This window comes from Orcinus orca, chromosome 8 (assembly GCF_937001465.1).
Source record: "Orcinus orca chromosome 8, mOrcOrc1.1, whole genome shotgun sequence".
NCBI classification, from domain to species: domain Eukaryota; kingdom Metazoa; phylum Chordata; class Mammalia; order Artiodactyla; family Delphinidae; genus Orcinus; species Orcinus orca.
Window position 1 is genome coordinate 85,422,460 of NC_064566.1, and position 21,825 is coordinate 85,444,284.

Genomic DNA, 21,825 nt, shown 5'->3' on the forward strand with positions numbered 1-21,825 from the left:
CATCATTAACTGATATAAAGGTACTTTTGTGTGCTAGAAAGAGAGCCATACCACTTCACACACAGAGTGTTGATGCTATCCTAGAGAAAAGAGAGAAGTCATTTCACCTCTTGGCTCTCACCTAACCCAGTAAATCAAATTGGAATATTTCTTATTGGATAAGGAGACTAATTCTACTCAGACTAGAGCATGGTGAAAAACTACTACATTAATCCAGATATACTTTACGTCCTCAAGAGTAGGTACTGAATAAATATTAAATGAGTGAATGTATCCCTAACACTTGCTCACAAACCTGATTCCAGAGTCAAGATATAAAATGTTTAGAGGTGAAAGCCAAATAAGCCAATTAGTGATACTTTTGCTCATAGTAGCCATTATCAAAGTGCCTGGCCCAGATCAGAAACTCAATAAATATTAGTGAGGTTAATAAGATAATTAATTAATGCTAATTTTTTGAAACTTAAAAAAAGTCTACTTATAAAGCAAAGGGTGGTATACAACTCTTTAATATACTAAAAGCTGTTGAATTGTATACTTTATTATTTTTTAAAGTCTTTATTGAATTTGTTACAATATTGCTTCTGTTCCATGTTTTGGTTTTTTGGCCACAAGGCACGTGGGATCTTAGTTCCCCAACCAGGGATCAAACCCACACCCCCTGCATTGGAAGGCAAAGTCTTAACCACTGGACCGCCAAGGAAGTCCCTGAATTGTATACTTTAAACAGGTGAACTATATCAATTACATCTCAATAAAGCTGCAAAAAACCGAAATAAACTCACAAGGAAACTTTTCCAGGCCTTCTGAATGACTCTGGCAGCTCTATCTCTCTTTGTAAATTCTGATTCCTGTTTCCAAGCCATGCAAAAGTCCTAAAAGAGAATAAGCAAAGGAGTATATTTTAAATTAATTTACATACTCCATTATGAAACTGTCACTAGAACTCAATGAAAATCAAATAGAAATTATAAAGGAAATAATGAAAATGATATTTGATATCAAAATAACTATAATAAAAATTAAAATTGACACCTATAATTGATAGCCTAATATGTTCCAATTTGTCTCTTTTTTATTGAAGTATAGTTGATTTACAATATTATATTATTTTCATTATTTTTAAAGATTATACTCCATTTAATGTTATTACAAAACAATGACTATATTTCCCTGTGCTGTACAATATCCTTGTTGCTTATCTATTTTATTCATAGTAGTTTGTATCTCTTAATCCCTTATTCCTATCTTGTCCCTCCCCTTTTCCCACTCTCCACTGGAAACCACTAGCTTGTTCTCTATATCTGTAGGACTGTTTCTGTTTTATTATATACATTCATTTGTTTTAGCTTTTAGATACTCTATGATAACATAGAGTATTTGTCTTTGTCTGACTTTTTCACTAAGCATAATACTCTCTAGGTCCATTCACATTGTTGCAAATGGCAGAATTTCATTCTTTTTTACAGCTGAGTAATATTCCATTGTATATATACATACCGCATCTTCTTTATCCATTCATCTGTTGATGGATACTTAGATTGCTTCAATATCTTGGCAATTGTACATAATGCTGCTATAAACATTGGGGTTAATATATCTTTTTGATTTGTGTTTTCATTTTCTTTGGATATATACCCAGCAGTGGAATTGCTGGATCATATAATAGTTCTATTTTTAGTTTTTTGAGGAAGCTCCATACTGTTTTCCACATTTGCTGCACGAATTTACACTCCCACCAACAGTGTATGAGGGTTCCCTTTTCTCCACATCTTTGTCAATGTTTGTTACTTGTAGACTTTTTGATGATATTCTGACAGATGTGAGGTAATATCTCATAATTTTGATTTGTATTTCTCTAATGACTAGCAATGCTGAACAGCTTTCCATGTGCCAGTTAGCCACCTGTATGTCTTCTCTGGAAAAATGTCTATTCGGGTCTTCTGCCCATTTTTAAATTGGATTTTTTTTTTTGATATTGAGCTGTATGTGCTGATTACATATTTTGATTATTACCCCTATTCTTCATACCATTTGCAAATATTTTCTCCCATTCTGTAGCTTGTCTTTCTGTTTTGTTGATGGTTTCTTTTGTTGTGTGAAAGCTTTTAAGTTTAAGTAGGTCCCAGTTGGGGTGTTTTTTGCTTTTATTTCTTTTGCCTTAGGAGAATGATCCAAGAAAATATTGTTATGATTTTATCTAAGTGTGTTCTGCAAATCTTCTCTTCTAGGAGTTTTATGGTTTCAGGTTTTACATTTAGGTCTTTAAACCACTTTGAGTTTTTGTATATGGTGTGAAGGAATGTTCTAATGTCATTGTTTTATATGTGGCTGTCCATTTTTCCCAAAACCACCTGCTGAAGAGACTGTCTTTTCTTCATGTATATTCTTGCCTCCTTTGTTGTAAATTAATTGACTGTAGGTGTGTGGGTTTATTTCTGGACTCTCTATTCTCTTCCATTGGTCCATATGTCTGTTTTTGTGCCAATACCATGCTGTTTTGATTACTGTATAGGATTATCTGAAGTCTGGAAGTGTTATGCCTCCAGCTTTCTTCTTTTTTCTCAGGATTGCTTTGGGAATTCAGGGAGTTTTGTGGTTCCATATAAATTTTATTTTATTTTAACTTTTTATTTTATATTGGAGTATAGTTTATTAACAATGTTGTGTTAGTTCCAGGTGTACAGCAAAGTGATTCAGTTATACGTATACATGTATCTATTCTTTCTAAAAAATTCTTTTCCCATTTAGGTAGTTACATAATATTGAGCAGAGTTCCCTGTGCTGTACAGTATGTCCCGGTTGGTTATCCATTTATTTTTTAAAAATTTATTTGGCTGAGTTGAGTCTTTGTTACTGTGCACAGGCTTTCTCTAGTTGTGGAAAGCGGGGGCTACTCTTCTTTGCGGTGCACGGGCTTCACGTTGCAGTGGCTTCTCTTGTTGCGGAGCATGGGCTCTAGGCGTGAGGGCTTCAGTAGTTGTGGCTTGCGGGCTCTAGAACATAGGCTCAGTAGTTGTGGTGCATGGGCTTAGTTGCTTTGCTGCATGTGGGATCTTCCTGGACCAGGGCTCAAACCCGTGTCCCCAATCTGCATTGGCAGGCAGATTCTTAACTACTGCACCACCAGGGAAGCCCGGTTATCCATTTTAACAATCAATCAATCCCAAACTCCCTAACTATCCCTCCCACCACCCCCCTCTGGTAACCATAAGTTCCTTCTCTAACTCTGAGAGTCTGTTTCTGTTTTGTAAATAAGTTCATTTGTATCATTTTTTTTAGATTCCACATATAAGTGATATCATACGATATTTGTCTTTGTCTGACCTACTTCACTCATTATGACAATCTCTAGGTTCATCCATGTTGCTGCAAATGGCATTATTTCATTCTTTTTAATGGCTGAGTAATATTCCATTGTATACATGTGTCACATCTTCTTTATTCATTCATCTGTTGATGGACATTTAGGTTGCTTCCATGTCTTGGCTATTATAAACAGTGCTGCAATGAACACTGGGGTGCATGTATCCTTTTGGACCATGTTCTTCTCCAGATATATGCCCAGGAGTGGGATTGCAGGATCATATGATAACTCCATTTTTAGTTTTTTATGGAACCTCCATACTGTTCTCCACAGTGGCTATACCAATTTACATTCCCACCAGCAGGGCTCCCTCTCTCCAGCGCTCTCCAGCATTTATTGTGTCTGGGTTTTTTGACGCTAGCAATTCTGACTGGTGTGGGGTGATTTCTCATTGCAGTTTTGATTTGCATTTGTTTAAATTATCAATGCTGAACATCTTTTCATGTGCCTCTTGGCCATCTGTATGTCTTCTTTGGAGAAATGTCTATTTAGGTCTTCTGCTCATTTTTTGATTGGGTTGTTTGTTTTTATATTAAGCTGCATGAGCTGTTTGTAAATTTTGGAGACTAACCTGTTGTAGGTCACGTTGTTTGCAAATATTTTCTCCCATTCTGCAGGTTGTCTTTTCATCTTGTTTATGGTTTTCTTTGCTGTGAAAAAGCTTTTGAGTTTAATTAGGTCCCATTTGTTTATTATTGTTTTTATTTCCATTACTCTGGAAGATGGATGGAAAAAGATATTGCTGCAATTTATTCAGAGAGTGTTCTGCCTATGTTTTCCTCTAAGAGTTTTATATTGTCCTGTCTTACACTTAGGTCTTTAATCCATTTGGAGTTTATTTTTGTGTATGGTGTTAGAGAGTGTTCTAATTTCATTTTTTTACTTGTAGCTGTCCAGTTTTGCCAGCACCATTTACTGAGACTGTCTTTCCTCCATTGCTTCATCTTACCTCCTTTGTTGTAGATTAATTGACCATAGGTGTGCGGGTTTCTTTCTGGGCTTTCTATCCTCTTCCATTGATCTATATTTCTATTTTTGTGCCAGTACCATACTGTTTTGATGACTATAACTTTGTAGTATGGTCTGAAGTCAGGGAGCCTGATTCCTCCAGCTCCATTTTTCTTTCTCAAGATTACTTTGGCTATTCAGGGTCTTTTGTGTCTCCATACAAATTTTAAGTTTTTTGCTCTAGTTCTGTGAAAAATGCCATTGGTAACTTGATTGGGATTTCATTGAATCTGTAGATTGCATTGGGTAGTACAGTTATTTTGACAGTATTGATTCTTCCAATCCAAGAACATGATATATCTTTCCATCTGCTTGTGTAGTCTTCGTTTTCTTTCATCAGCACCTTATAGTTTTCAGAGTACAGGGTTTTGTCTCCTTAGAGACATCTAGAGACTGTCATACAGAGTGAAGTAAGTCAGAAAGAGAAAAACATATATCATATATTAATGCATCTATGTGGAACCTAGAAAATGGTACAGATGAACCGGTTTGCAGAGCAGAAATTGAGAGACAGAAGTAGAGAACAAACGTATGGACACCAAGGGGGGAAGCAGTGGGAGGTGGGGGTTGTGGTGTGATGAATTGGGAGATTGGGATTGACATGTATACACTGATGTGTATAAAATGGATGACTAATAAGAAAATAAATAAATAAATAAATAAACATTTTTAAAAAATAAAAAAATAAAAGCTCCTGTTGACAGCTAAAAAAAAAAAATCACAGTTTCAATTTCAGTACTTGTGATTGGTCTGTTCATATTTTCTATTTCTTCTTGATTCAGTCTTGGGAGATTGTACCTTTATAAGAATTTGCCCATTTCTTTCAGGTTATCCATTTTATTGAAATATAGTTGCTTGAAGTATTTTCTTATTATCCCTTGTATTTCTGTGGTGTCAGTTGTAACTTCTCCTTTTTCATTTCTAATTTATTGATTTAAGTCATTTCCCTTTTTTTCTTGATGAATTTGGCTTAAGGTTTATCAATTTTGTCTATCTTTTCAAAGAACCAGCTTTTAGTTTCACTGATCTTTGCTATCTTTTCTTCATCTCTATTTCATTTATTTCTTCTCTGATCTTCATGATTTCTTTCCTTCTACTGACTTTAGATTTTGTTTGTTCTTCTTTCTCTAGTTGCTTTAGGTGTAAGGTTAGGTTGTTTACTTGAGATTTTTATTGTTTCCTGAGGTAAGATTGTATTGTTATAAACCTGCCTCTTAGAACTGCTTTTGCTGCATCCCATAGGTTTTTGCTCACTGTGCTTTTGTTTTCATTTGTCTCTAGGTATTTTTTGATTTCCTCTTTGATTTCCTCAGTGATCCATTGGCTGTTTAGTAGCATATTGTTTAGTCTCCATGTGTTTGTGTTTTTTACTTGTAGTTGATTTCTAATGTCATAGTGTTGTGGTCAGAAAAGATGCTTGATATGATTTCAATTTTCTTAAACTTACTGAGGCTCACTTTGTGGCCCAGCATGTAGTCAATCCTCGAGAATGTTCCATGTGCACATGAGAAGAATGTGTATTCTGCTACTTTTGATGGAATGCTCTATAAATATCAATTAAATCCATCAGGTCTAATGTGTCATTTAAGGCCTGTGTTTCCTTATTGATTTTCTATCTGGAAGATCTGTCCACTGATGAAAGAGAGGTGTTAAAGTCACCCACAATTATTGTGTTACTGTCTACTTCTCCCTTTATGGCCATTAGTATTTGCCCTATATATTGAGGTGCTCCTATGTTGGTTGCATATATATTCACAATTGTTATGTCTTCTTCTTGGATTGATCCCTTGATCATTATGTAGTGTCCTTCTTTGTCTCATTTATTACAGTCTTTATTTCAAAGTCTATTTTGTCTGATATGAATATTGATACTTCAGGTTTCTATTGATTTCCATTTACATGGAATACCTTTTTCCATCCCCTCACTTTTAGCCTGTATGTGTCCCTAGGTCTGAAGTGGGTCTCTTTAGACAGCATATATACACATCTTATTTTTGTAACCATTCAGCCAGTCTATGTCTTTTGGTTGGAGCATTTAATCCATTTACGTTTAAGGTAATTATTGATATGTATGTTCCTATTGTCATTTTCTTCATTGTTTCTTCATAGGTCTTTTTCTTCCCCTCCTCTTTTGTTCTCTTCTCTTGTGGTTTGATGACCAGCTTTAGTGCTGTGGTTTGGGTTGCTTTTTCTTTTTGTGTGTGTCTATCTATTGTAGTCTTTTGTTTTGCAGTTCCCATTAGGTTTTGATGTAGCAGTCTATATATGTACAAGGTTGTTTTAAGTTGCTGGTCTCTTTCACCTAGAGAAGTTCCTTTAACATTTGTTGCAAAGCTGGTCTAGTGGTGCTGAACTCTCTTAGCCTTTGCTTGTCTGTGAAGCTTTTGATTTCTCCATCACATCTGAATGAGAACTTTGCTGGGTAGAGTATTTTTTGTTGTGGGTTCTATCCTTTCATCACTTTAAATATATCATGCCACTGCCTTCTGGCCTGGAGAGGTTTTGCTGAGTAATCAGCTGATAACCTTACCAGTGTTCCTCTGTATGTTATTTTTCGTTTTTCCCTTGTTGCTTTTAATATTTTTTCTTTGTCTTTAATTTTTGTTAGTTTGATTACTATGTGTCTCAGCATGTTCCTCCTTGGGTTTATCCTGTCTGGGACTCTCTTCACTTCCTGGACTAGGGTGACTGTTCCCTTTCCCATGTTAGGGTAGTTTTCAACTATTATCTCTACAAATATTTTTTCAGGTTCTTTCTCTCTCTCTTCTCCTTTTGGGACCCCTATAAAGTGAATGTTAGTGCATTTAATATTGTCCCAGAGGTCTCTTATACTGTCTTCATTTTTTTCAGTCTTTTTTCTTTATTCTGATCTGTGGCAGTGATTTCCACCATTCTGTCTTCCAGGTCACTTATCTATTCTTCTGCCTCATGTATTCTGCTATTGATCCCTTCTAGTGTATTCATTTCAGTTATTGTATCGTTCATCTCTGTCTGTTTGTTCTTTAGTTCTTTAGGTCTTTGTTAAACATTCCTTGCATTTCCTGATCCTTGCCTCCATTCTTTTTCTGAGATCTTGGATCATCTTAACTATTATTATTCTGAATTCTTTTTCTGGTAGATTGGCTATCTCGACTTAAACTAGTTGTTTTCTGGAGGTCAGTTGTTTTCTGGGGTTTCATCTTGTTCCTTCATCTGGGACAAATTCCTCTGCCATCTCATTTTTTTAAAAATTATTTATTTAATTAATTTATTTTTGGCTGTGTTGGGTCTTTGTTGCTGTGCGTGGGCTTTCTTTAGTTGTGGCAAGTGGGGGTTATTCTTTGTTGTAGTGTGCAGGCTTCTCATTGTGGTGGCTTCTCTTGTTGTGGAGCACAGGCTCTAGGCACGCAGGCTTCAGTAGTTGCGGCATGCGGGCTCAGTAGCTGTGATTCACAGGCTCTAGAGTGCAGACTCAGTAGTTGTGGTGGGAAGTCCACAACTCCCACCATGTGGGAAGTCCCTGCCATCTCATTTTGACTAACTTTCTGTGATTGCATTTTCTGTTCCACAGGTTGCAGGATTGTAGTTCTTTTTTCTGCTCTCTGCCCTCTGGTAGATAAGGCTGTCTAAGAGGATTGTGCAGGTTTCCTGACGGGAGGGGCTGGTTCCTGGTCAGTGGTGGGTGGATCTGGGTCTTGTCCCTCTGGTGGGCAGGGCCATGCTCAGGGAGAGTTTAAGCCACTTGTCTGCTGATGGGTGGGGCTGTGTTCCTGCCCTGTTTGTTATTTGGCCTTAGGTGACCCAGCACTGGAGACTACAGGCTGTTTGGTGGGGCTAATGGTGGCCTCCAGGAGGGTTCATGCCAGTGGGGACTTCCCAGAACTGCTGCTGCCAGTGTTCTTTTTCCCTGCAGTGAGCCCCAGCTGCCCCCCACCTTTGCAGGAGACCCTCCAATACTTGCAGGTAGGTTTGGTCCAGTCTCTTATGGGTTCACTGCTTTTTTTCCCTGGATCCTGGTACACACAAGACTTTGTGTGCATCCTCCACGAATGGAGATTCTTTTTCCCCCAGCCTGTGGAAGTCCTGCAATCAAACCCCGCTGGCCTTCATAGCCAGATTCTCTGGGGACTCCTCCTCCTGTTGCCGGACCCCCAGGCTGGGAAGCCTGATGTGGGGCTCAAAACTTTCACTCCTGTGGGATAACTTCTGTGGTATAATTGTTTTCCAGTTTCTGGGTCACTCACCAGTGGGTATGGGATATGATTTTATCACAATTGTGCCCATCCTACCATCTCACTGTGGCTTCTTTTTTGTCTTAGGGTATCTTTTTTGGTGTGTTCCATCATTTTTTGGCGATGGTTGTTCAGCAGTTAGTTGTGATTTTGGTGTTTTCATAAGAAGGGGGTGAGCTTACATCCTTCTACTCCACCATCTTGAGCTCTCAACATCTCCATATAAATTTTAGGATTATCCTAGTTCTATGAAAAATGTCATGGGTATTTTGACAGGAATTGCATTAAATCTGTATATTGCCTTGGGTAGTATGGCCATTTTAACAATATTAATTCCTCTAATCCAAAGCCATGGTATATGTTTCCATTTCTTTGACTAATCTTCAGTTTCCTTCATCAGTGTTTTATAGTTTTTGGATATAGGTTTTTCACCTCCTTGGTTTATGTTTATTCTTCAGTTTTTTTGTTTTTTTTTTGGATGCAGTTTTATTTTTTTATTTTTGGCAGCATTGGGTCTTTGGTGCTGTGCATGGGCTTTCTCTGGTTGCTTTGAGCAGGGGCTGCTCTTCATTGCAGTACATGGGTTTCTCATTGTGTTGGCTTCTCTTGTTGCAGAGCATGGGCTTGCAGGCGTCAGCAGTTGTGGCACGTGGGCTCAGTAATGGTGGCTCGTGGGCTCTAGAGTGCAGGTTCAGTAGTTGTGGTACACAGGCTTATTTGCTCCGTGGCATGTGGGACCTTCCTGGACCAGGGATCGAACCTGTGTCCCCTGCATTGGCAGGTGGATTCTTAACCACTGTGCCACCAGGGAAGTCCCTGGATGCAATTTTAAATGGATTTTTTTCCTTTCTTTTTCTGATATTTCATTACTAGTATATAGAAACACAACAGATTTCTGTATGCTAATCTTGTATTCTGCAACCTTGCTGAATTCATTTATTATTCTAATATTTTTTGCGTGGAGATTTTAGGGTTTTCTATGTCATCGGCAAACAGTGACAGTTTTGGGGAGACCTTCAAGATGGCAGAAGAGTAAGACGTGGAGATCACCTTCCTCCCCACAAATAAATCAGATATACATCGACACATGGAACAACTCCTACAAAACACCTACTGAACGCTGGCAGAAGACCTCAGACTTCCCAAAAGGCAAGAAACTCCCCACGTACATGGGTGGGGCAAAAGAAAAAAGAAAAAACTGAGACAAAAGAATAGGGACGGGATCTGCACCACCGGGAGGGAGCTGTGAAGGCAGAAACGTTTCCACACACTAGGAAGCCCCTTCACTGGCGGAGACGGGGGTGGGGGTGGGGGTGGGGGTGGGGGTGGGGTGGGTGGCGGGGGCGGGGGAAGCTTCGGAGCCACAGAGGAGAGCGCAGCACCAGGCGTGCAGAGGACAAAGCGGAGAGATTCCCACACCGAGGATTGGCGCCAACCAGCACTCAACAGCCTGAGAGGCTTGTCTGCTTACCTGCTGGCCGGGACGGTTGGGGGCTGGGAGCTGAAGCTCGGGTTTCGGAGGTCAGACCCCAGGGAAGCGACTGGGGTTGTCAGCGTGAACACAGCCTGAAGGGGGCTCGTGTGCCACAGCTAGCTGGGAGGGAGTCTGGGAAAAAGTCTGGACCTGCCTAAGAGGCAAGAGACCATTGTTTCAGGGTGCGCGAGGAGAGGGGATTCAGAGCACCGCCTAAACGAGCTTCAGAGACGGGCGTGAACCGCGGCTATCAGCGCGGACACCAGAGATGGGCATGAGATGTTAAGACTGCTGCTGCAGCCACCAAAAAGCCTATGTGCAAGCACAGGTAACTATCCACACCTCCCCTCCTGGGAGCCTGTGCAGCCTGCCACTACCAGGGTCCCGTGAACCAGGGACGAATTTCCCGGGACAACACAGGGCATGCCTCAGGCTGTTGCAATATAATGCTGGCCTCTGCCACAGCAGGCTCTCCCTGCATTCCATACCCCTCCCTCTCCCCGGCCTGAGTGAGCCAGAGCCCCTTAATCAGCTGCACTTTAACCCCGTCCTGTCTGAGCGAGGAACAGACGCCCTCAGGCGACCTACATGCAGTGGCGGGGCCACATCCAAAGCTGAACCCCAGGAGATGTGTGAACAAAGAAGAGAAACGAAAATCTCTCCCAGCAGCCTCAGGAGCTGCAGATTAAATCTCCACAATCAACTTGTACCCTGCATCTGTGGAATACCTGAATAGAAAATGAATTATCCCAAAATTGAGGTGGTGGACTTTGGGAGCAACATTATATATTTTTTCCTTTTTCTCTTTTTGTGAGTATGTATGTATATGCTTCTTTGTGTGATTTTGTCTGTATAGCTTTGCTTTTATCATTTGTCCTAGGGTTCTGTCTGCTTTTTTTTTTTTTTAAGTATAATTTTTGGTGCTTGTTATCATTGCTGGATTCGTTTTTTGGTTGGTTGCTGTCTTCTTTCTGTTTTTTGCTACTTTTTAATATGTTTTATTTTTAATAATGATGTTTTATTTTAATAACTTTATTTTATTTACTTTACATTTTTCCTTCTTTCTTTCTTTCTCTTTCTTTCTTTCGTTTTTCTCCCTTTTCATCTGAGGCGTGTGGCTCTGACAGGGTCTTGGTGCTCCTTCCAGGTGTCAGGCCTCTGCCTCTGAGGTGTGAGAGCTGAGTTCAGGACATTAGTCCACCAGAGACTTCACAGATCCACATAATATCAAATGGCAAAAGCTCTCCCAGAGATCTCCATCACAATGCTAAGACCCAGCTCCACTCAATGACCAGCAAGCTACAGTGCTGCACACCCTATGCCAAACAACTAGCAAGACAGGAACACAACACAACCCATTAGCAGAGAGGCTGCTTAAAATCATAATAAGTTTACAGACAACACAAAGCACACCACCGGATGCTGTCCTGCCCACAAGAAAGACAAGATCCAGCCTCATCCACCAGAACACAGCCACTACTCCCCTCCACCAGGAAGCCTACACAACCCACTGAAACAACCTTAGCAATTGGGGGCAGACACCAAAAACAATGGGAACTACGAACCAGCAGCCTGCAAAAAGGAGACCCCAAACACAGTAAGTTAAGCAAAATGAGAAGCCAGAGAAAAACAAGGCAGATGAAGGAACAAAGTAAAAATGCACCAGACCAAACAAATGAAGAGGAAATAGGCAGTCTACCTGAAAAACAATTCGGAGTAATGATAACAAGGATGATCCAAAATCTTGCAAATAGAATGGAGAAAATACAAGAAACGTTTAACAAGGAATTAGAAGAACTAAAGAGCAAACAAACAATGAAGAACAACACAATAAATGAAATTAAAAATTCTCGAGAAGGAATCAATAGCACAATAACTGAGGCAGAAGAATGGATAAGTGACGTGGAAGGAAAAGGAGTGGAAATAACGACCACAGAGCAGAATAAAGTAAAAAGAATGAAAATAACTGAGGACAGTCTCAGAAACCTCTGGGACAATATTAAATGCACCAACATTCAAATTATAGGGGTCCAGAGAAGAAGAGAAAAAGAAAAGGAATGAGAAAATATTTGACGAGATTATAGTTGAAAACGTCCTGAATATGGGAAAGGAAATAGTTAATCAAATCCAGGAAGCATAGAGAGTCCTATACAGGATAAATCCAAGGAGAAACAAACCAACACACATATTAATCGAACTATCAAAAATTAAATACAAAGAAAAAATATTAACAGCAGCGAAGCAAAAGCAACAAATATCATACAAGGGAATCCCCATAAGGTTAACAGGTGATCTTTCAGCAGAAACTCTGCAATCCAGAAGGGAATGGCAGGACATATTTAAAGTGATGAAAGGGAAAAACCTACAACCAAGATTACTCTGCCCAGCAAGGATCTCATTCAGATTTGATGGAGAAATTAAAACCTTTACAGACAAGCAAAAGCTAAGAGAATTCAGCACCACCAAACCAGCTTTAGAACAAATGCTAAAGGAACTTCTCTCAGCAGGAAACACAAGATAAGGAAAAGACCTACAATAACAAACCCAAAACAATTAAGAAAATGGTAATAGGAACATACATATCAATAATTACCTTAAATGAAAATGGATTAAATCCTCCAACCAAAAGATATAGACTAGCTGAATGGATACAAAAACAAGACCCATATATATGCTGTCTAGAAGAGACCCATTTCAGACCTAGGGACACATACTGAATGAAAGTGAGGGGATGGAAAAAGATTTCCATACAAATGGAAATCAGAAGAAAGCTGGAGTAGCAACACTCATATCAGACAAAACAGACTTTAAAATAAAGACTATTACAAGAGATAAAGAAGGACACTACATAATGATCAAGGGATCAATCCAAGAAGATATAACAATTGTAAATATTTATGCACCCAACATAGGAGCACCTCAATACATAAGGCAAATGCTAACAGCCATAAAAGGGGAAATTAACATTAACACAATCATAGTAGGGGATTTTAACACTCCACTTTCACCAATGGACAGATCATCTAAAATGAAAATAAATAAGGAAACACAAGCTTTAAATGATACATAAACACGATGGACTTAATTAAAATTTATAGGACATTCCATCCAAATACAACAGAATACACTTTCTTCTCAAGTGCTCATGGAACATTCTCCAGGATAGATCATATCTTGGGTCACAGATCAAGCCTTGGTAAATTTAAGAAAATTGAAATCGTATCAAGTATCTTTTCCGATCACAAGGCTATGAGACTAGATATCAATTACAGGAAAATATCTGTAAAAAATACAAACACATGGAGACTAAACAATACACTACTAAATAGCCAGGAGATCACTGAAGAAATCAAAGAGGAAATCAAAAAATACCTAGAAACAAATGACAATGAAAACACGACGACCCAAAACCTATGGGATGCAGCAAAATCAGTTTTAAGAGGGAAGTTTATAGCAATACAATCCTACATCAAGAAACAAGAAATATCTCAAATAAACAACCTAACCTTACACCCAAAGCAGAGAAAGAATAAAAACCCCTCAAAGTTAGCAGAAGGAAAGAAATCATAAGGATCAGATCAGAAATAAATGAAAAAGAAATGAAGGAAACAATAGCAAAGATCAATAAAACTAAAACCTTATTCTTTGAGAAGATCAACAAAATTGATAAATGATTAGCCAGACTTATCAAGAAAAAAAGGGAGAAGACTCAAATCAATAGAATTAGAAATGAAAAAGGAGAGGTAACAACTGACACTGAAGAAATACGAAGGATCATGAGACATTACTACAAGCAACTATATGTCAATAAATTGGACAACCTGGAAGAAATGGACAAATTCTTAGAAAAGCACAGCCTTCTCAGACTGAAGCAGGAAGAACTAGAAAATATAAACAGACCAATCACAAGCACTGAAATTGAGACTGTGATTAAAATTCTTCCAACACACAAAAGCCCAGGACCAGATGGCTTCACAGGGGAATTCTATCAAACATTTAGAGAAAAGCTAACACATATTCTTCTCAAACTCTTCCAAAATATAGCAGAGGGAGGAACACTCCCAAACTCATTCTACAAGGCCACCATCACCCTGATACCAAAACCATACAAAGATGTCACAAAGAAAAACTACAGGCCCATATCACTGATGAACATAGATTCAAAAATCCTCAACAAAATACTAGCAAGCAGAATCCAACAGCAAATTAAAAGGATCCTACACCATGATCAAGTGGGGTTTATCCCAGGAATGCAAGGATTCTTCAATTTACACAAATCAATCAATGTGATACACCATGTTAACAAATTGAAGGAGAACAACCATATGATCATCTCAATACATGCAGAGAAAGCTTTTGACAAAATTCAACACCGATTTATGATAAAAAAAAAAAAACCCTCCAGAAAGTAGGCATGGAGGGAACTTACCTCAACATAATAAGGGCCATATATGACAAATCCACAGCCAACATTGTTCTCAATGATTAAAAACTGAAAGCATTTCCACTAAGATCAGGAACAAGACAAGGTTGCCCCTCTCACCACTATTATTTAACAAGTTTTGGAAGTCCTAGCCACGGCAATCAGAGAAGAAAAAGAAATAAAAGGAATCCAAGTTGGAAAAGAAGAAGTAAAGCTGTCACTGTTTGCAGATGACATGATACTATACAAAGAGAATCCAAAAGATGCTACCAGAAAACTACTAGCGATCAATGAATTTGGTAAAGTAGCAGGATACTAAATTAATGCACAGCAATCTCTTGCATTTCTATACACTAATGATGAAAAATCTGAAAGAGAAATTAAGAAAACACTCCGATTTACCATTGCAACAAAAAGAATAAAATACCCAGCAATAAACCTACCTAAGGAGACAAAAGACCTGTATGCAGAAAAGTAGAAGACACTGGTGAAAGAAAATAAAGGTGATACAAACAGATGGAGAGATATATCATGTTCTTGGATTGGAAGAATCAATATTGTGAAAATGACTATACTACCCAAAGCAATCTACAGATTCACTGCAATCCCTATCAAACTACCAATGACATTTTTCACAGAAGTAGAACAAAACGTTTCACAATTTGTATGAAAACACAAAGACCCTGGATAACCAAAGAAATATTGAGAAAGAAAAATGGAGCTGGAGGAATCAGGCTCCTGGACTTCAGAGTATACTACAATGCTACAGTAATCAAAACAGTATGGTACTGGCACAAAAACAGAAATACAGATCAATGGAACAGGATAGAAAGCCCAGAGATAAACCCACACACATATGGTCACCTTATTTTTGATAAAGGAGGCAAGAATATTCAATAGAGAAAAGACAGCCTCTTCAATAAGTGGTGATAGGAAAACTGGACAGCTACCTGTAAAAGAATGAATTTAGAACACTCCCTAACACCATACACAAAAATAAACTGAAAATGGATTAAGGACCTAAATGTAAGGCCAGACACTATAAAACTCTTAGAGGAAAACATAGGCAGAATATTCTATGACATAAATCATAGCAAGATCGTTTTTGACCCACCTCCTGTAGAAATGGAAATAAAACCAAGAATAAACAAATGGGACCTAATGAAACTTAAAAGCTTTCGCACAGCAAAGGAATCCATAATCAAAACAAAAAGACAACCCTCAGAATGGAGAAAATATGTGCAATTGAAGTAACTGACAAAAGATTAATCTCCAAAATTTACAAGCAGCTCATGCAGCTCAATATCAAAACACAAACAACCGAATCCAAAAATGGGCAAAAGAACTAAATAGACATTTCTCTAAAGAAGATGTACAGATTGCCAACAAACATATGAAAGAATGCTTAACATCACTAATCATTAGAGAAATGCAAATGAAAACTACAATGAGGTATCACCTCACAACAGTCAGAATGGCCATCATCAAAAAATCTCAACAATAAATACTAGAGAGGGTGTGGAGAAAACAGAACCCTCTTGCACTGTTGGTGGCAATGTTAACTGATACTGCTACTATGAAGAACAGCATGGAGGTTTCTTATAAAACTAAAAATAGAACCACAATATGACCCAGCAACCCCAGTACTGGGCATATACCCTGAGAAAACCATAATTCAAAAAGAGTCATGTACAACAGTGTTCACTGCATCTCTATTTACAATAGCCAGAACATGGAATCAACCTAAGTGTCCATTGACAGGTGAATGGATGAAGAAGATGTGGCACATATATACAATGGAATATTACTCAGCCATAAAAAGAAATGAAACTGAGTTATTTGTAGTGAGGTGGATGGACCAAGAGCCTGTCATTCAGAGTGAAGTAAGTCAGAAAGAGAAAAACAAATACCGTATGCTAACACATATACATGGAATCTAAAAAAAAAAAGAAATAGGTTCTGAAGAACATAGGAGCAGGAGAGGAATAAAGACGGAGATGTAGAGAATGGACTTGAGGACATGGGGAAGGGGAAGGGTAAGCTGGGACGAAGTGAGAGAGTGTCATGGACTTTTATATACTACCAAATGTAAAATAGGTAGCTAGTGGGAAGCAGCTGCATACCACAGGGAGACCAACTTGGTGCTTTGTGACCACTTATAGGGGTGGGATAGCGAGGCTGGGAGGGTGACACAGAGGGAGGAGATATGGAGATATATGTATATGTATAGCTGATTCACTTTGTTATAAAGCAGAAACTAACACATCATTGTAAGGCAATTATACTCCAATAAAGATGTTAAAAAAAAAAGAAACAGTGACAGTTTTACCTCTTCCCTACTTTTAATTTCTTTTTCTTGTCTGATTGTTGTGGCTAGGACTTCAGTACTATGTTAGATAGTAGTGGTAAGAGTGCGCACCCTTGTCTGATTCTTGAATTTAGTGGGAAGGCTTTCAGCTTTTCACCATTGAGTATGGTGCCTGCTGTGGGTTTGATGCAACTGACCTTTATTATGTTGATATATCTTCTCTCTATACCCACTTTGATGAGAGTTTTTATCATGAGTGGATGTTGAATTTTGTCAAATGCTTTTTTTGCATCTAGTAAAAAGACTGAATCAGTAATAAAAGATCTCCTGACAAATAAAATCTCATCACCTGATGGCTTCACTAGTGAATTTTAGCAAACTTTGAAAGAAGAAGAAATACCAATCCTTCTCAAGCTTTTCCTCTTCAAAAAATTGAAGAGGAGGGTACACTTCCTAACTCATTCTATGAGGTCAGCTTTATCCTGATACCAAAGCCAGACAAAGACACTACAGGAAGAGAAAACTACAGACCAATATCCCTATGAACATTGATGCAAAAATCCTCCAAAATACTAGCAAACAGAATACAGCAGCATATTAAAATTATTATCACATTGAACAAGCTGGATCTTTTCTTGGAATGCAAGGATGGTTCAAGATACAAAAATCAATCAATGCTCTCAACAAATCCAGTACAGAGGGGAACATATCTCAACATTATAAAGGTCATCCAAGCCCACAGCTAACATCACACTCAACAGTTAAATGCTGATAGCATTTCATTAAAGATCAGGAACAAAACGAGCGTGCCCACAGTCACCAGTTTTACTCAACATAGTATTGAATGTCCTAGCCAGAGCATTTAAGAAAGAAAAAGAAATGAAAGGTATCCAATTGGAGAGGAAGAAGTAACACTGTCCCTTCACATAGATGACATGATATTATATATAGAAAACCCTAAAGACTCCACCAAAAAACTGTTAGAGCTAATAAACGAATTCAGTAAAGCTGTAGGATGCAAAGCAAACATACAAAATCTGTTGCATTTCTATACACTAATAATGAACTATCAGAGAAATTAAGAAAACAGTTCCATTTACAATTGCATCAAAAAGAATAGAATATCTAAGAATAAATTTAACCAATGTGGAGACTTCCCTGGTGGTCCATGGACTAAGACACTGCACTCCCAATGTAGGGGGTCCAGGTTCAATTCCTGGTCAGGGACCTAGATCTCATATACCTCAACTAAGAGTTCACATGTCACAGCTAAAGATGCCACATGCCTCAACTAAGACCTGGCACAGCCAAATAAATAAATAAATATTTTAAAAGTTTAACCAAGGATGTGAATGACCTGTGTATTGAAAATTACAAGACATTAATGAAAGACATTAAAGACAGAAATAAATGGAAAACCATTCCATGCTCATGTATTAAAAGAATTAATATTATTAAAATGTCAATACTTCCTAAAGCAATCTACAGATTCAATGTAATCCCTATCAAAATTCCAATGGCATTTTTCACAGAAATAGAACAAACAATCCTAAAATTTGTATGGAACCATGAAAGACTCCTATTAGCCAAAGCAATCTTGAGAAAGAAGAACAAAGCTGGAGGCATCATGTTCCCTGATTTTGAATTATATTTAAAAGCTATAATAATTAAAACAGCATGGTACTGGCATAAAAAACCAGAAACACAGATCAATGGAATAGAATAGACAGTATAGAAAAAAACCCACACATATATAATCAATTAATTTATGACAAAGGAGACAAGAATATACAATGGGGGAAGAAGAGTCTTTTCAATAAGTGGTGCAGGGAAAATTGGACAGCAACATGCAAAAGAATCAAACTGGACCACTATGTTACACCATACAGAAAAATTAACTCAAAATGGATTAAAAATTTGAACATAGGACCTGAATCATAAAACTCCTGGAAGAAAACAAAGGTGATAAGCTCCTTGACATAGGTTTTGGCAATGACTTTTTAATATGACACCAAAAGCAAAAGCAACAATGCAAAAATAAATAAGTGGGACTATATTAAACTAAAATCTTCTGCACAGCAAAGGAAACCATCAACAAAATGAAAAGGCAAACTACTGAATGGGAGAAAATATTTGCAAATCATATATCTGATAAGGGGCTAAAATCCTAAATATGTTAAAAAACTCATACAATGCAATAGAAAACAAACAATCCAATTTAAAAATGGGCAGAAGATATGAATAGACATTCTCCCAAAGAAGACATACAGATGGCCAACATGAAAGAGATGTTCTACATCCTTAATCATCAGGGAAATGTAAATCAAAACCACAATGAGATATCACCTTACACCAGTTAGAATGGCTATTATAAAAAAGACTAGAAATAACAAGTGTTGGTGAGGATGTGGAGAAAAGGGAACCCTTATGCACTGCTGATAGGGATGTAAATTTGTGCAGCCACTATGGAAAACAGTGTGAAGTTTCCTGAAAAAATTAAAAATATAACTACCATATGATCCAGCAATGTTACTTCTAGATATTTACCTGAAGAAAATGAAAACACTAACTCGAAAAGATATATATACCCCATGTTCATTGCAGCATTATTTACAATAGCCAAACAGTTCAGTGGTATATGGAAACAAGCTGAGTGTCCCATAGATTGATGAATGGATAAAGAAGATGTGGAATATATACAAAATGGAATATAAATCAGCCATAAAGTAATAAGAAAATTTTGCTATTTGTGACAACATGTACAGACCTCAGGGCATTATGCTAAGTGAAATAAGTCAGACAGAGAAGGATAAATACCTTATGATCTCTCTTATATATGAAATATATATATTAAAAAAAAAGAAAAACAGAAAAATAAGTAAATAGAAAACCAAGCTTATAGATACAGAGAACAGACTGGTAACCTCCAGAGGTGGAGAGACAGTGGAGGGTGGGTGAAATAGGTTAATCATTTTTGGGTTTTTCTTTTTTTTAGCTTAGATAAATTGAATTTTTTTAAAAAAAGAAATGTATGAATTTTCACTTAGAGCTTTGGATTATCCTATCTGATAGTTGTCATATGACAAGATGTAATCTCTGAGTCTTCAATTAGTAGAAAAATATACAAATCAGAAAGTAATGTAATGGAAGTCTTAAGATGAAGTCCTATAATGTCTGCCTCAAGCAGGATCTGAATTAACATGTGATGCAGGGACTGTGTCTACTACTAGGCATACTCTTAGGATCTCAACTAGTATTGACCTGACCACACCTCAGATATTAAGTATTGTATTTCCTGTAGGCTACTGAAGCTTTATTAATTTCATTTATTTATCTATTTTCCTCTTATATTGTGTTAAAAAATCAATCAATATAATATAAAACATTAACAGAAGTAAGGAAAAAACCTACATGATTACCTCAATTGATGCAGGAAATGCATTTGATAAAATTTAGCACTCTTTTATGATAATAACACTCAATAAACTTGGAATAGAAGGAAACTAGCTCAACATAAAAGTCATAAATGAAAATTCCACAGTGTACATTATACTCAATGGTGAAAGACTGAAAGCTTTTACTCTGAAATCAGGAATAAGGCAAGGATATCCACTTTTGCCACTTCTATTCAACATAATACTCAAAATTCTAGTCAGAGTAATTTGTCAAGAGAGAGAAATACAAGGCACCAAACTGGAAAGGAAGAAGTAAAATTATCTCTGTTCACAGATAACGTCATCTTATATGTACAAAACCTTAACGATTCCACCATAAAAACCCCAAAACCCAAAAAACAAAAAGCCCTTTTAGAACTAGTAAATGAATTCAGCAAAGTAGCAGGATACAAAATCAGCACATAAAAATCAGTTGCATTTCTAGACACTAACAATGAACAATCTAGAAAGGAAATTACAATAGCAGTTCTATTTACAATAGCATCAAATAGAATAAAATACTTAGGAATTAACTTTACCAAGGAAGTGAAAGATCTGTCCATTGAAAATTACAAAACATTGCTGAATGAAATTAAAGAAGACAAATAAATGGAAATACATCCCATGTTCATAGATTGGAAAACTTAACTTTGTTAAGATGTCAAAACTACCCAAAACAATCTACAGATTCAGTGCAACCTCTATCAAAATCCTAATGACATTTTTTTGCAGAAATGGAAAAACCCATCCTAAAATTTATATGGAACCTCAAGCGACCAAGAATAGTCAAAACAATCTGGAAAAAGAAAAAGCTGGAGAACTCACACTTTCTGATTTCAAAACTTACAGCAAACTACAGTATTCAAAACAATGTGGCACTGGCATAAGGACAAACATTAGATGAATGGAATAGGATAGAGAACCCAAAAATATACTCTCCTATATATGGTGAAATGATTTTTATTGAGGATGCCAAGATAATTCAATGGAGAAAAAGACAGTCTTTTCAATAAATGGTGCTGAGAAAATGGAATATTTACATGCAAAAGAATGAAATTTGACCCTTATCAATCATCATACACAAAATTTAACTCAAAATGGATCAAAAACAAATGTAAGACCTAAAACCATAAACCTTTTCAAAGAAAACATAGGGCAAAATCTTCATGACATTGCATTTGGCAATGCACCAAAGGCACAAGACAACGGATGAAAAAAAAACAGACAAAGTGAACTTCATGAAAGTTAAGCATTCTGTGCATCAAAAGACAGCATTAACAGAGTAAAAAAGCAAATCAGAGAATGGGAGAAAATATTTTCAAATCATATATCTGACAAAGGATTAATATCCATAATACTTGGAGAACTCCTAAAACTCAACAACAACCACAACAAAAACAAAAAACAATCAAGCTGATTTTAAAATGTGAAAGGACTTGAATAGACATTGCTCCAAAGAAGACATACAAATGGCCAATAATCATATGAAAGGATGCTCAACATCATTAATCATTAGGGAAATGCAAATCAAAACCGCAGTGAGATAACATCTCATGCCCATTATGATATTACTACAAAAAAGTGTTGGTAAGGATGTGGA

At 37.2% G+C, this 21,825-nt stretch overlaps 1 protein-coding gene across 1 annotated transcript in view; it reads right to left on the minus strand.

Annotated features, from left to right (window-relative positions):
* The window catches only part of C8H11orf65 (chromosome 8 C11orf65 homolog), a 100,817-nt gene extending 89,808 nt beyond the window's left edge, over positions 1–11,009 (minus strand). The window contains 2 exon segments of the mRNA XM_033410167.2: positions 786–875; positions 10,058–11,009. Of these exon segments, the coding sequence (XP_033266058.1) occupies positions 786–866 (81 nt within the window). The 5' untranslated portion in view covers positions 867–875; positions 10,058–11,009.
* Between the last annotated feature and the right edge of the window lie 10,816 nt (positions 11,010–21,825).